This window comes from Chlorocebus sabaeus, chromosome 25 (genome assembly GCF_047675955.1).
Source record: "Chlorocebus sabaeus isolate Y175 chromosome 25, mChlSab1.0.hap1, whole genome shotgun sequence".
Classification (NCBI taxonomy): Eukaryota; Metazoa; Chordata; class Mammalia; order Primates; family Cercopithecidae; genus Chlorocebus; species Chlorocebus sabaeus.
The window spans coordinates 61,779,727-61,795,230 of NC_132928.1; the positions used below are offsets into that span (position 1 = coordinate 61,779,727).

A 15,504-nucleotide genomic window follows, 5' to 3' on the forward strand; every position below is an offset into this window, starting at 1 on the left:
TCATGGGAGGGGAACAGTGGGAGGCTATATGTTGATGGAATGAGGGACTCCTGTAATAATTTCCTGTTAACAATAAGTACTTCTCTTAATTCCTGGAATAGTCTAGAACTCCTTAAAAATTATGAATGTTGATATTACTGAAAAATAGTGATACTCTCAAAAGAGAGTAGTAATAAGTAAATGTTATCTCCAGATTTCACGACTCTATTACTTCCCTCTTCCATCCTATCAGGGTTTAAGATTTTCAGCAATAATGTGTCTAAAATACTGAATATATGTAAAATATCAAGATAGTTATGTCTGAAATGATACAATGCCTGAGATTTTCTTCAAAAGTACACAGGGTGGGGAGTGTATGGGGGTGAGGATGGGGCAGGATTGGAGATGGGCTAATGGCTTATTGGGATGGGGTGATGGGTATACGGAAATTCATTAAATTATATTTTATTTTATGGTCAAATTTCTCCACAATAAATAGTTTTTAAAAAGAGTATCTTGTTCAGAAGTATTCAAGTTTATGTTAAAGTGACACATTTGCTACCTCACTTGTAGTAATATTAATTGAGGGCTTACAAGCAGCCAGCCGCTGTTCAAAGTGATAAGCGTGTATTAACTCCTTAATCTTCATAAACTACCCTCTGAGATAGATACTATTATCATCCCTATTTTATAGGTTAGAGAATGGAGGCATGAGGAGTTATTTAAAGTAATTGCCCCAAGTAATTTGCACATAGTTAGAGGTAGAGCTGGTGTTCAACCCTGCACAGTCTGCCTTCAGAGCCTGTGCTTCAATTCTCCATGCACGCCTCTTCTAGCCCATTTACTAAATCAAGAAATTGCCAAATGAAGGTTTATTCATAGGAGCATACAGACACAATTTTGTGTCTCATATGGGGATCAGTACCCCAGGCCCGAGCTTGTGTTTGTCCACCTTGTATTAGAAGACCAGTTTACACCTTCTGTGAGAGCCTTCAGTGCTGTGGCCATCCCACTTACAGAGCCTGCTCCATACTCAAGGCCCTTCCATCCCTGAGCAGATGATTCTCTTGGCCTCCCAGGTGAGGCAGAAACTTTGCTAATGGCTAATGAACTCCCTGCATATTTTGTTAACAGCCATTGGCTGAATATGGGTCTTGAGGCTAGACTTGTGTGTCATTCATGGGCGACAAAGGGAGTAAAGGGTAAACATGCTATTTGGGGACAGTATGTTTCAGATTACATTCAGTTCAATGGCTGTTATTTCCCTGATCTTTGACTTTATCTTTCTTGTTATAGTCATTGGTCAAAAAGTCAACATAGCTGCCAGGATGATGATGTACTACCCAGGAATTGTGACCTGTGACTCTGTCACCTACAATGGCAGCAACCTACCAACCTACTTTTTTAAAGAGCTTCCAAAGAAAGTTATGAAAGGTGTTGGAGATTCTGGACCATTGTATCAGTATTTGGGCCGTACTGAGAAAGTGTGAGTGTGGAGCATTAATTTTGAAGTATATTTTAGTAAAGAAGTGGGAGAATTATGATAGCAAAGCAATCACCTGTTTAAGATTTGGAGCCAATTCAAGAAGTTGAAATCTATGCTTTCCCCAGACCAAGTCCCAGACTTCAAAATCCTTAATCTTTCCTCCATCCGACTGACACTATGACATGGTGGAAGAACCCATTCTCTCCTCAGATCTGAGAATATGAGGGTGATTCTTCGAAGTTGTAAAAACCAAAGAAAAAATCCTCTCATTTGAGTATCTATTTGCACCCAAATGGGCCCAATCACCAACCATTAAATATTTACTAATTATGTCAACCATATGCTGAATAGGGTTAGAAGAGTGTAAGATATTATTCCTCCTCTAAGTCTTTAGTGACATACATTCCCCAAAAGCTCAGCATTGATTTATGTGTGTCACTTTGAAGCTTAAAATCCTTCGATGGCTTTTAGTCATTTTCATGGTGATGTTCAAAATCTTTGCAATGACATACAAGGTACCACCTGCCTTTCCAAACTCATCTCCTCCTGTGCCCCCTTCTCTGGGTTGTTTAAGTAGATTGTCCTCATCAGCACCCACCCACTCCTGGTTTATTGGGAAAACCACAGTCAATTTTTGAAACCCAGCTCGAGGGATTCATAGACATTCCTCTATGAATTCCCCATCCCAGCTAGACAGTTAAGCTCTTTCCTCCTTTGTCTTCCTCCTTCCTCTTCCTTTTCTCCTCCTATACCATATGACTCCATTAGAACACTCCTCACCTTATATCACAATTATTCACTTGCTATACTTTTCACTTGTTACACTGTGAATACATGAATGAATAATAATTTTTAGTGAGTACTTATTAAGCATCAGGTACTTTACCTCAAAATATATAACTTAGTCTTAATATTGACCATATGAGATAGAAACTATCAAGTAAGACCTTCTCCTTTCTCCTTCTCTTGGCATTTGCAACCCTTGAGTCAGGGGATAGACTCATGTTAGCAATTGAGAAGGAAACTTTCTGGGGACTAAGAACTAGTCACTCTTGCTCTCAATATTTCCCTGTTTTGAATCTAACATCTGTTGTTTTTTTTTTCTTCTTCTCTTCAGCATGTTTGGTATGGCGTGCCTCATCTGCAACAGAAAGGAGGATTACCCTTTGCTGGGTAGGTAGTAGGCCTTGATTTTAAACTTCTTTATTGAACTATAACAAAACATGCAGGAAAATACATCAATGATAAGTGTGCAACTTAATGAATTATCACAAAGTGAAAATATAATCATCGTCCAAGTTAAGAAATAGAAAAATAGGCCGGGTGCGGTGGCTCAAGCCTGTGATCCCAGCACTTTGGGAGGCCGAGACGGGCGGATCACGATGTCAGGAGATCGAGACCATTCTGGCTAACATGGTGAAACCCCGTCTCTACTAAAAAAATTACAAAAAAACTAGCCAGGCGCGGTGGCAGGCGCCTGTAGTCCCAGCTACTCCGGAGGCTGAGGCAGGAGAATGGTGTAAATCCGGGAGACGGAGCTTGCAGTGAACTGAGATCCGGCCACTGCACTCCAGCCTGGGCGATAGAGTGAGACTCTGTCTCATAAAAAAAAAAAAGAAATAGAAAAATAGCAATACACCAGGATTGCTCTTTCCTACTTCCTTTCTCCTGTTTAAAAAATTGATACAGATGGAATCATACATTGTATAATTATATATGCCTTATATATACTTTCTCTTACTCAATGGTGTGTTATATAATTCATCCATATTGTTGGGTGTAGCTGTAATTCATTCTCTGTCATTACTATGTAGTATTCCATTTTTATAAATATACAACAATTTACCCATTCTGTTGCTGTACAACATTTGGGTTATTTCCAGTTTTTGGTTCTTATTAATAATATTGCCATAAACATTCTTACACAGTCTTTTGGTGAACGCATGTATGCATTTCTGTTGAGTACAATGTAGGAGTAAAATGTAGGACTGAAATTGTTGGGACAAAGGGTGCAATTTTGGTAGATGATGCCAAGTAGTTTTCCAAAATGGTTGTATTTATTTCTATTCTGATCGAGCATGTTAAGAGAGTTCCAGTTGTTCTTCATCTTTGGCAACAATTTAGTTTAATTAATCTTTATCCTTTCAATAATTCTGTTGGGTATATAGTGGTATCTTATTACGGTTTCCATTTGTATTTCCCTGATGTGGTTGAGCTCCTTTTTCATAAGTTTTTTGACCACTTGGACTGATTTATTTATTTATTTTGAGACAGAGTCTCACTCTGTTGCCCAGGCTAGAGTACAATGGAACAATCTTGGCTCACTACAGCCTCTACCTCTTGGGTTCAAGTGATTCTCATGTCTCAGCCTCCTGAGTAGCTGGGATTACAGGTGCCCACGACCATGCCCAGTTAACTTTTGTATTTTAGTGGAGATAGGGTTTCACCATATTGGCCAGACTGGTCTTGAACTCCTGGCTTCAAGTGATCCGCCCACCCCAGCCTCCCAAAGTGCTGGGATTACAGGCGTGAGCCACTGTGCCCAGCCCAGACATTTTTTTAAAGTACTTGTACAATTTTTCACCTACTTTTCAACGGGGTTGTATTTTGATTATCTTTTGGAATTATTTACACATTCTAGAAATGGGTCCTTTGTCATTTCTTTGTACTGTGTATCACTTTTCTCACTCTGTACTTGCCTTTTTACTCTCAGTTATGCGTTTCATACGCAGAATTCTTAATTTTAATGTAATCAAATGTACCTGTCTTTTATAGTTAGTGCTTCTGTATACTATATGAGATACCTTTCGTTACCCAAAAATCACAGAGATATTTTTCTAGCATTTTTTTCAGAAATTTTGTTTTTACCTTTTATATTTCAGTCTACAATCCATTTGGAAGTGATATTTTTGTGATTCCTGGTGACAGGGCCCTTGTTGTATGAAAGATAACTCGAGATTAGACAGGAGTAGACCTAAAATGAGGCAGGGATATACCTATGAGAGAAGAGACCCAGTGAAGATTGGCCTGTGGATTCTGAAGTCAGCCACTTCGAGTAGCACTTGTAATTTCCTTCTGTCAGACACAAACATCCCCGAAAGTCTTATCATAAGTTAAATCTTGGTCTTAACTGTGTTAAGGCAATTAAGAGGAGGCTCTGTCTCACACTTTGGAGAAATATCAGGCCACAATCTTGGTGTCAGCAGAGCCTGAAGGAGGGCAACAGTTCCAGAACTGCAAAAAACACTTGGGCCAGGAGAAATGCCTCACTTTCACTGCTTTCAGGTAGTTTTCAGGGTCTTCAAGCCAATCACTTCATTTAAGTCCAGATTCCAAAACTCTGGAAGCTAGAGAGAAGGAATACCCACTCTCACCCTCCTCTGAGGCCTTGCTTGTCATCCTAGGATATACTTATTTTAATAACTGACAGCAACAGAATCCTAACCTTCTTTTTATAAGACTGCAGACCCAACATGACAGTCACATTAGAACACATTATGTGTATATTTCTTTTTTTTTTTTGAGACAGAGTCTCACTCTCTTGCCCAGGTTGGAGACAGTGGTGTGATCTCAGCTCACTGCAACCTCTGCCTCCCGAGTTCAAGCGATTCTTCTGCCTCAGCCTCCCAAGTAGCTGGGATTACAGGTGCACACCAACGCACCCAGCTAATTTTTGTATTTTTAGTAGAGACGGGGTTTCACCATATTGGCCAGGCTGGTCTTGAACTCCTGATCTCGTGATCTGCCCGCCTTGGCCTCCCAAAGTGCTGGGATTACAGGCGTGAGCCACTGTGTGCAGCCTATGTGTATATTTCTCAGTCTGATCTAGTTGCCTTTTTGCCCTGATTCCACCAGTATGACAGAAAGATCAGGCCCACATATCTTTCCTTCAAGCTATAACTAAACACAGATTGTCAGAGGCTAGTAGCATGGGAAATGCCCTTCTTTTACAAGAGCTGCTATAAATGCAATTGCAACAACATGGTTGACAACAAAACTATAATAAATAAATAGTGGCTTTTTATGGTAAAAACTGCAGACAACAGTCCCCGATATTGAGGCTTTGCTTAGACAGAAACAAGGTGCAGGCATTTCAAGTTAAGGAGACCACCTCATTTGAGAAACCAGCTAAAGATAATCCATAAGGTTCTACCTGTAGGTGTTCTGTATCAATAGAACACAGGGAGCTGGAAGAGTCAGCTAGGCAGCCTTTTTTTTTTTTTTTTTTTTTTTAAGCTTCCTTAGGAAACTTTATTTTTTATTTTTATTTATTTTTATTATTATAGTTTAAGTTCTAGGGTACATGTGCACAACGTGCAGGTTTGTTACTTATGTATACATGTGCCATGATGGTGTGCAGCTATGCAGCCTTTTAAGCCTCATCTTCTGAGTTCCTATGTGAGCTTCATTCAGGCCAAAGAAAAACACAAAACATCTCACAAAATTGAGGTTCAAATGCATTTTCAGAAAGGGAATATTTCACCCCAAAGAAGCAATATGGTCTGCTGAGTAGTTCTCACTAAGCCATACTCAGAAATTTATATTACCAAGCAAAGCACTTAGCTTCTTTTTATTAAATATCTACACTTGGATTAATGGTCCTTCAACAAAGACATTAGATAATACCTGGATAGTTATTTGTTCTATCAATGAATAACAAAATGGGCCTCCACATTCATCTGCCCAGCAAAGAAGGAATAGTTAGCTCTCAAGGAGTCGCCACCTTTTTTGACAGAAATTGCTCACTGCTTAGAAATTACAATTCTTCCAACTCCTTCCTGTACACCCAGATTTCAAAGACTGTGAGCAGAGTTTCAGATTTCAGCCAGGGTTGTTACAGTATTTAAAAACACACAAGAAAAATAAGGGTTGTAACCCAAGGAGATTTTTATTTTTTTCTTTTCCTTTTCCAAGTTTTCCATATTTTCTACAGTAAGCATATGTTAGTTTTATAATCAGAAAAAACCTACAATTTATTTTCACTAAGAATTTAAGTTGTTCTTGTGATGGAAATAATCTGTACATGATTTCTGAAGGCAAATTGAATTTTATCCCTGGTAATGCTTTTTGTAGCCCTGAATTAAGTATAATTTTCATTTACAGAGGGCAAGTTTCCTTTATCACAGAATCAGAAATAAAAATATTTTATCCATAATTGTTTAATGTAGGAAAACTAACTTTGATAAATTTATTTCCTAATGCAATAGTCTACAGATTACTTCTAGTGTGTTAAAAACAAACAAACAAAAAAACAACAACGGCCGGGCGCGGTGGCTCAAGCCTGTAATCCCAGCACTTTGGGAGGCCAAGACAGGTGGATCACGAGATCAGGAGATCGAGACCATCGTGGCTAACATGGTGAAACCCCGTCTCTACTAAAAAAAAAAACAACAAAAAACTAGCTGGGCTTGGTGGCGGGCGCCTGTAGTCCCAGCTACTCGGGAGGCTGAGGCAGGAGAATGGCGTAAACCCAGGAGGCAGAGCTTGCAGTGAGCTGAGATCCGGCCACTGCACTCCAGCCTGGGCAACAGAGTGAGACTCTGTCTCAAAAAACAACATCAACAACAACAACAAAAACAAGCTTTAGGGTTAGACAGCCTTGGCTTAATTCCTGGTTGTGTAATCTAAGCAAATCTCAGTTTTCTACACTATAATTAAACATTATAATGAGCGTTATAAGAATACTTTGCTTCACAGCTTCTAATCAAATAAAACTGCAAAACCACATGGTTAGCTTAAAAAATTTTGAAAGTGCATAAGGCTTGAAGAAAGTCTGTGAACAATGCCATGGAGAAATTCCAAGTTGGTTTTTTTTTTTGAGATGGAGTTTGCTTGTCGCCCAGACTGGAATGCAATGGCACCATCCCAGCTCACTGCAACCTCCGCCTCCTGGGTTCAAGCGATTCTCCTGCCTCAGTCTCCTAAGTAGCTGGGACTACACGCACCTGCCACGACATCTGGCTAATTTTTTTTTTTCTTTTAAGTAGAGACAGGGTTTCATAATGTTGGCCAGGCTGGTCACGAACTCCTGACCTCAGATGATCCGCCTGCCTTGGCCTCCCAAAGTGCTGGGATTACAGGAGTGAGCCACTGCGCCTGACCCAAGGATATTTTTAGAAGGAATGTTTATATGTGCCTTTTTATATCTCTAGACTATTTTATGCTGATTGAGTTTGCTCTTTTTTAAAACTAAAAATAACAGGACGTAATAGAGAGATCAACTACTTCATGTGTACCATGAAGAAATTTTTGAAGTCTAACAGCAGCCAAGTCTTAATGTATGAGGGATTACCGGGCTATGGAAAAAGCCAGATACTTACGAAAATTGAGTACCTGGCCCAAGGTGAGAACCACAGGTGAGTGTCTTGGAATGATTGTTCTGTGTGAACCCATAGAATCCTGATTTATTTTGATGCTCCTCTCCTTCCTATAACTTGCCTTATGTAAATTATCCATAACCTACAATGATTGGATGCCATGACCCTCGTGCTAAATAGATAACTAACAATAAACATACAGAGCTAAGAAAAAGAGAAACTGGGCTGACCCATGGATATCCTGATTTAATGCCATGTAGGGCTTGGTTATTTAAAGTTTCCTAAGTAATCCCAACATTCAGACAATTGGCATATATGTTGAGATCAAGGCTAGATTTGGTCTGCAGAACAAACACGTAAGTTTATCCAGCTAGCTGACAGGGAATCACTAGTTCAAACCGTTTAGTCCTGACACTGGGGATAGAGAATGAGAGGTCTTTGGATTTTTCCCTGGAAGACAGATCTAATATACTTATCTCATGTTGTTTATTTATTTTCATATAAGGAATATCATGAGGGCTATCTCTGGGACAATCCATTCTACTTCCTCATGGAAGTAGATAGTATGATATTCAGTAACAGTAGCGATGGCCAGGACAATAATTACGGTGTCTCATATCCTTTCCCCAGCTAACCTAAACAGTATGAGGGGAAAATGCTTGTTAATCTTATAATATTCTTAACTATATCTCTATCCCACATTAAAGTTAGGCCTGAGAAAGGCCAGTTTTAAAATATCTTTACCATTGCTGAAGGGATAATTCACAACAGTCAGAAGACATTTGTTTATTCACGTATTCAATCATTTATTGAATTCCTACTATGTTCAGGAACTACTAAGTGCTGTATTCATTAGCCAGGGCCTCTGTAAAAAAAGTGCTACAAATGGGTGGCTTACAACAGAAATTTGTCTCATAGTTCTCAGGGGTAGGAGTTTGAGATCAAGGCATCTTTTCTTCTCTGGACCATGAGGAAGAATCTGTTTCGTGCTCACCTGCTAGCTTCTGGTGGTTGCTGGCAATCTTTGGTGTTTCAAAGATGGCTTGTAGAAGCATCACCCTAATCTCTGCCTTCATTTCACATGGCATTCTCCCTGTGTGTTGTTTGCGTCCAAATTTCACCTTTTTATAAGGGCATCAGTCATATTGGATTAGAGGCCCACCCTACTCCAGCATGATCTCATCTTAACTAATTGTATCTGCAACGACTCTCTTTTCAAATAAGGTCACACTTTGAGGTCCTAGAGGCTAAGAATTTAACATACGAATTTTGTGGGGACATGTGTCAACAAATGCCAAAGCCCTGAATATCAATAAAGTCTGCTCTCTGCCCTCAAGGAGCTCTCACAGAAGAGGAGGAGAGAGATAATGTGTTAGTTCGTTTTCATGCTGCTACAAAGAACTACCTGAGACTGGGCAATTTATAAAGAAAAGAGGTTTAATTGACTCACAGTTCCGCATGGCTGGGGAGGCCTCAGGAAAATTAGAATCATGACAGAAGGCAAAGGGGAAGCAAAGCGTGTCTTACATGGCGGCATGAGAGAGCGAGCAAAGGAGGAAGTGCCAAACTTTTAAACCATCAAATCTCATGAGAACTCCCTCACTATCACGAGAACAGCATGGGGGGAACCACCCTCATGATCCAATCCCTTCCCAACAGGTCTGTCTCCTGACACTCGGGGATTACAATTCGGGATGAGATTTGGGTGAGGACACAGAGCCAAACCATATCAGATAACATTAAAAGTTGAATGTAGTGAGGGCAATGATAGAGACATGCAATAGAGAATTGTGGAAGTTCAGAGAAGAAAGGATATGTAGCCAACCTTGGGACACTAATGACAGTTTCCAGGAGGCTACACCTGAGCTGAGACTTAAGATGAACATCAAATGAGGGGCAATGAGAAGTGATAGCACTCTGGGCTGAGGAGACAGCATAAGCAAAAGCATGGAGAGGAGAAACAGCTCTGGGTGTGCAGGGAACTCTCACCTGCTTGCTGTTGTGAAGGGTAGATTGCTCGGCAGAGAGTGGCAAGAAAGGATAGAATGAGGCTCTGGAAAGTCTTGTGTGTCACATAAAGGAGGCCTCGGTTCATGCTGTTAGGCCATGGAAGCTCCCAGTCAGAGTGGCTTGCTATTGTGGTAGTATAGGGTGGCAGTAGGACTAGAAAGGAGAGAATTAGCTAGGTTAAATTAATCAGGGCTTAGGAACAGGAGAATGAGGGAGTATATATATCTGAAGCAGCAATAAAGAACAATTGCCAGATAGGTTGGAAAATCTCCATCATTATAGCTGAATATGAGAAGACAGAACTTTCCTTTAACCTTTATTATTTTCAAAAATGTATATTTAAAAACTCTTGTGATTCTTGATTTTCTCACAAACAGGGTCATTGCCATTTCATTGACTAAGATCAGCTTCCATCAAACTTTCTATACCATCCAGATGCTCATGGTCAATGTCCTAGGCCTGGACACTTGTAAACATTATAAAGAACGACAGACCAACCTTCAAAATAAAGTCATGACACTGTTGGATGAAAAGTTCTACTGTCTTCTTAATGACATTTTCCATGTTCAGGTAACTAGCTAGTATTATACTTCTGCACGAATAACCATGGGCAGGCACAGCGACTCCTCTCTGGTGCATTGTGACTCAGCATCTCTTTGGTCTGTATTTCTGGAGTATCCAGATGGTGAGTAAATGGCTCCCAATCCTCTTTGGATGTGCATCCACATTCTTCACATATTAGAGGTATCTTGAAATACCATACTCAAAAAAATCCAAACGACCACCTGCTGACTCATTTTTTCTTACCTTTCTATCATAGCTATGCTAGCTACTCTGGGACACAAAGTCTCTCTGTTCCTACAAGTGATGCCAGTGCAGAGACTGTGCCCTGTCTTTTCCTGAATTATCTAACACAGGGGTCCCCAACCCCTGGTACTAGTCCATGGCCTGTTAGAAACCAGACCACACAGCAGGAGGTAACCAGTGGGTGAGCAAGTGAAGCTTCATCTGTATTTATAGCCACTCCCCATTGCTCACATTACCACCTAAGTTCCTCCTCTTGTCAGATCAGCAGCAGCATTAGATTCCCATAGGAGCATGAACCCTATTGTGAACTGTGCATGCAAGCGATCTAGGCTGCATGCTCCATATGAGAATCTAATGCCTGATGATCTGTCACTGTCTCCCATCACCCCCATATGGGACCATCTAGTTGCAAGGAAACAAGCTCAGGGCTCCCACTGATTCTATCTACATTACAGTAAGTTGTATAATTATTTCATCATATATTACAGTGTAATAATAATAGAAGTGCACAATAAATGTAATGCACCTGAATCATCCCAAAATCATCCCCCCTGCCCCAGTTCGCGGAAAAACTGTTTTCCACAAAACTGGTCCCTGGGGCCAAAAAGGTTGACACCACTTATCTAACACATGAGGATTTTAAGACACAGAGTAGTTAAGTGTTTTGCCCAAAGTCGCACAGCCAGTAGTTCCCTTTGCTATTTTCCCATGCTTCATATTCTCATAATTCTTTGTACAGTTTCCTATTTCTCGGGAGATTTCCAGGATGAGCACCTTGAAAAAGCAAAACCAATTGGAAGTATTGTTTATGAAGATCTTGGAGCAGGTAAGAGCATCTGTGGGTCAAGAAGTTGGGGGAAGAAAACTGGGCAAATCACCATGAAGCCAGGTGGTTTGACCGCATTGGCAAGAGGCTTTTGCAGTATGTGAAGGCTTTATCCTAAAGTACTTCATTCTCCTCCATCCTTCCAAACCTCAAGCTAAAGGTCTGTTTAGAATTTAGATGCCTTGAAAAGAGTCCCTTAACATCACTCCTAGGAGACTGGCCTCTCTCAGCCCTCCTTTTTTCATGCTTTCTTGAGATATAATGTACCAAAGTCGTTACATATGCAGACTCTGTAGTCAGACCACTGAGGTTTGAACCCCCAGGCCTATCACTTGCTACCTGAGCAACCTCAAGCAGTGACTTACCCTCTCTACGTTTCTGCTTTATCATCTATCAAATGGAGGAAAATAATAGTACCTAGCTCACTGAGATGTAAGTTTAAATGACTAGATTATATGTAGAAACCCTTAGAACAGTGCCTCTTTCATAAGAAACACTCAACAAGAGTTAGCTCTCTCTCTCCCAGTAATATCATGACTGTCTGCTATATATTGATCACCAAATTTATATTTCAGTCCCCACCTCTCTTATAAACACTAAAACCATATTCCTAAGAACCTTCTAGATATTCCACTTGGATGTAGTGACTCACACTGAGTTGAGTGTCTAATGCCAAATTCATTTTTTTACTATAGTGCCCTTTCTTCCTCATCCTGACCCTGATCCTTGATTTCATTAGTAGCAAATTATGCCATTCTGTATCATTTAAAGTTATCCTTACCTTTTTTTCACCCACATTCCCACATTTACTCACGGCCAAGTCCTACTATTTTTACCTTAGAGAGTCTCTGGAATCTCCTTGTCCTCCCTTCCTATTGCCATAGTTCCAGGCTCTTATCATTTTTTCCTGGACTATTTCCATAGATTTCCAAAAAACTCTGTGCTTCACACCTCTCTGCTTCAATTCATCCTTCATATAATTCTCAGAGTATATGCAAATCACAGCAACCCATACTTTATACCCTCGAAATAAGTCCCAGTGGTAACAAGATAAAAGCCAAAAGATTTATTTTTAACCTAGAGAAATGGTGCTCATCTTTCAATGTCACCTCTTTGGTGAGAACTTCCCCAGATCACTAGACATGACTAACTCTTCTTCCACCAGGCTTCTGTAAGGCTTTGAACACATTTCTAGTTATACTATACACTCTATACTATTATGGTATATTGCCATTCATTGCTTATATATCTGTTTCTCTCTCCCTCAGGAGATCGTGAGCCCTTTTTTTTGGTGACATAGTCTTGCTCTGTCACCCAGGCTGGAGTGCAATGGTGCGGTCTCAGCTCACTGCAGCCTCCGCCTCTGAGGTTCAAGCGATTCTCCTGCCTCAGCCTCCCGACTAGCTGGGACTACAGGCACGCACCACCATACCCAGCTAATTTTTGTATTTTTGGTAGAAATGGGGTTTCAGTATATTGGCCAGGCTGTCCTCAAACTCCTGACCTCGTGATCCCCACCTCAGCCTCCCAAAGTGCTGGGATTACATGTGTGAGCCACCGCACCCAGCCTGTGAGCTTCTTAAGAACAGAGAGTCTCTTAACATTTCTTTATCACTATTGATGAGCAATGTGCCTCATAATTGTACATAATAAATGATCAATATAAGTTTATGGCATTATATCATATTTATAATACAACTTTCTTCTTCTCCACTTCAGGTCATAGGCAAGACAATATCAGTAGTTTCTAAATGTCAGGCTTTAGACTGTTTGCATCACAAGTATTTACAAGAAGCTCCTTTAAAAATATGGATTTGTGAGTTCTAACTTTAAAGATTGAAAAAGTAGGATGTGGATTGGGCCTCAGAATCTATTTAGTTGTTTACTTTTGTTGTAAAATTTTTCAGTTGGTACTGAAGCAGAATCTTGTTTGGAAACTGCTACCAAAGCTGTGTTTGATTGTGTACTGACAAGTCTTTGGACCATTAACTATCTGTGTGACCCTGGGCAAGTTACTTAACCTCTCTGTGCCCAAATTTTCTCAGTAAATAGATTCAATAGTACCACTGTATATGGATGTTGTGAGGATTAAATGAGTTAATTATGTAAAGAATATCCTGCAGTACTTGGAACATAGTAAGTACAATGTAAGTGTTGACTTTTTTTTTCACATTAGAGAGAACCCAATCCTCATTTTAAATTGGAAGAAACCAGGCCAATGTTTCATCATTGAATTCATGCTTTTTTGTTCCTGCTTTGTTCTCTTCAATTTATGAATAATTCATTACCAAGGCTATCCTAAGGTTAAAACTTACATTTCCATCTCCCCATCTTTTTAAAGATACCAGTCAAAATCAAAACAATGTAGTGCTTACCTCCTCATTAAACTGTTCTCAGGGCTAGGCAAAGGGCTATTTGGTGACAGAATGGGGCTGTAGGAGTAGACTTATGTATATGTGAACAAGGCAGGTTGTAACACTTTATAATGACTGTCAAGCACAAAGAGAAAGAATGGGTTAACTCAGTCTCTTCGCAGAGGGAAACAAAAAGCAGCCATTAGCAGTCTGGACCAGTGAGAATTGGGGAGTGGGTTTTCTCCATTGTGACACCTTACACAGTGGTAAGGCAGAGCCTGTTACATAAGTGGTTGACACTAAAATATAGGCTCCATATTTTGTTTGAGACTGTATTCCCAGTACCTAGAACAGCACCTGACCCTCATAGACGCACAATAAATGCTTAATGAGTGAATAAATAATTCAGATTACTTAGGGAAGGGTAGTCTATGTGAGAAAAGGGACACATGATCTGTTTTTTAAGTGTAACACACACCACATTTCAAACTAGAATAGCATAGCTGCCAGCAGGGCGAGGACTAGTTTTGTTTAACACCTAGCCCAGGGGGTGCTCAGTAAGCATGTGCTGAATATACATTGGTTGAATAAATGTCAAGTCGATTTCCCCAGGAGAATTTTATTGTTCAATAGATTAAAATGACTCATAATTAACAAACCAGTTATTTTTATGTAATGGGCACTTCAGGTGGCTTTTGTGGGTACCCCTAAAACTCCTTCTATCCTCCAAATTTGCACTATCTTTACACAAAGATTTGACGAAGAGTCCATTCCAGCCAGCTCTGTCCAAATAGCCACAAATTCTAAGTTAATGGAACAAAAAATAATACAAAGTTACTGGAAAGAAAAAATTGAACTTAGTTCTTTCGCTGCATCATAAGCAAACCCGGAAACTCAATGGATACATATGCATACCCATACGTATGTAAAAAAACCTGACATCCTATAGTGTTTCTCTTTCTCTTTCTCTTTCTGTATCTTGTCCAGACAGTGAAAGAGGAATGGATTATTTTTATCATTCATGAGGCCCAGTTTGTGGATTCGACCTCCTGGAGATTTATAGAGAAGCTTATCCGGACTCTTCCTATCTTCATCATTATGTCCCTGTGTCCCTTCGTTGACATTCCCTGTGCAGCTGCCAGTGCCATAATGAAGAACAGGAACACCACCTACATCACCGTTGGTGCAGTACAGCCTAACGACATCACCAACAAGATCTGTCTTGACCTCAATGTGAGCTGCATCCCCAAAGAACTGGACTTGTAAGTAACCTCTTTCTATTCTGAACTCCTGACATCTGCATTCATTCCCTTGGTCCAGACTTCATCAGATTTCTTAGTATGTGTCTTGATGTGCCTATTTCAGTATCTTTCCTGGCCCCACCTTAAAAAATTTTTTTCTTTTCTTTTTTTTGTTTTCTTTTGAGACAGGGTCTCACTCTGTCACCCAGGCTGGAGTGTAGTGGTGCCATCATGGCTCACTGCAGCCTTGACCTCCTGGGCTCAAGCCATCCTCCTGCCTCAGCTTTCTGAGTAGCCAGAACTACAGGTGTGTACCCCTGGTAAATTTTTTATTTCTGTAGAGATGGGGTCTCACAGTGTTGCCCAGGCTGATCTTGAACTCCTGGGCTCAAGCAATCCTCCCATCTCAGCTTCCCAAAATGCTGGGATTACAGGCGTGAGCCACTGTGCTTGGTCTGGTCCACCTTTTGAAGGGGCCATTCAT

The 15,504-nt window shown here is 40.3% G+C and overlaps 1 protein-coding gene across 1 annotated transcript in view; it reads left to right on the top strand.

The window, feature by feature from the left end:
* Positions 1–15,504, top strand: part of ADCY10 (adenylate cyclase 10) — an 88,378-nt gene that overhangs the window by 24,174 nt on the left and 48,700 nt on the right. Inside the window, exons 11-16 of the mRNA XM_007989636.3 lie at positions 1,276–1,465; positions 2,583–2,638; positions 7,668–7,821; positions 10,170–10,362; positions 11,339–11,425; positions 14,767–15,041. Of these exons, the coding sequence (XP_007987827.2) occupies positions 1,276–1,465; positions 2,583–2,638; positions 7,668–7,821; positions 10,170–10,362; positions 11,339–11,425; positions 14,767–15,041 (955 nt within the window). The remainder of the gene's footprint in view (positions 1–1,275; positions 1,466–2,582; positions 2,639–7,667; positions 7,822–10,169; positions 10,363–11,338; positions 11,426–14,766; positions 15,042–15,504) is intronic.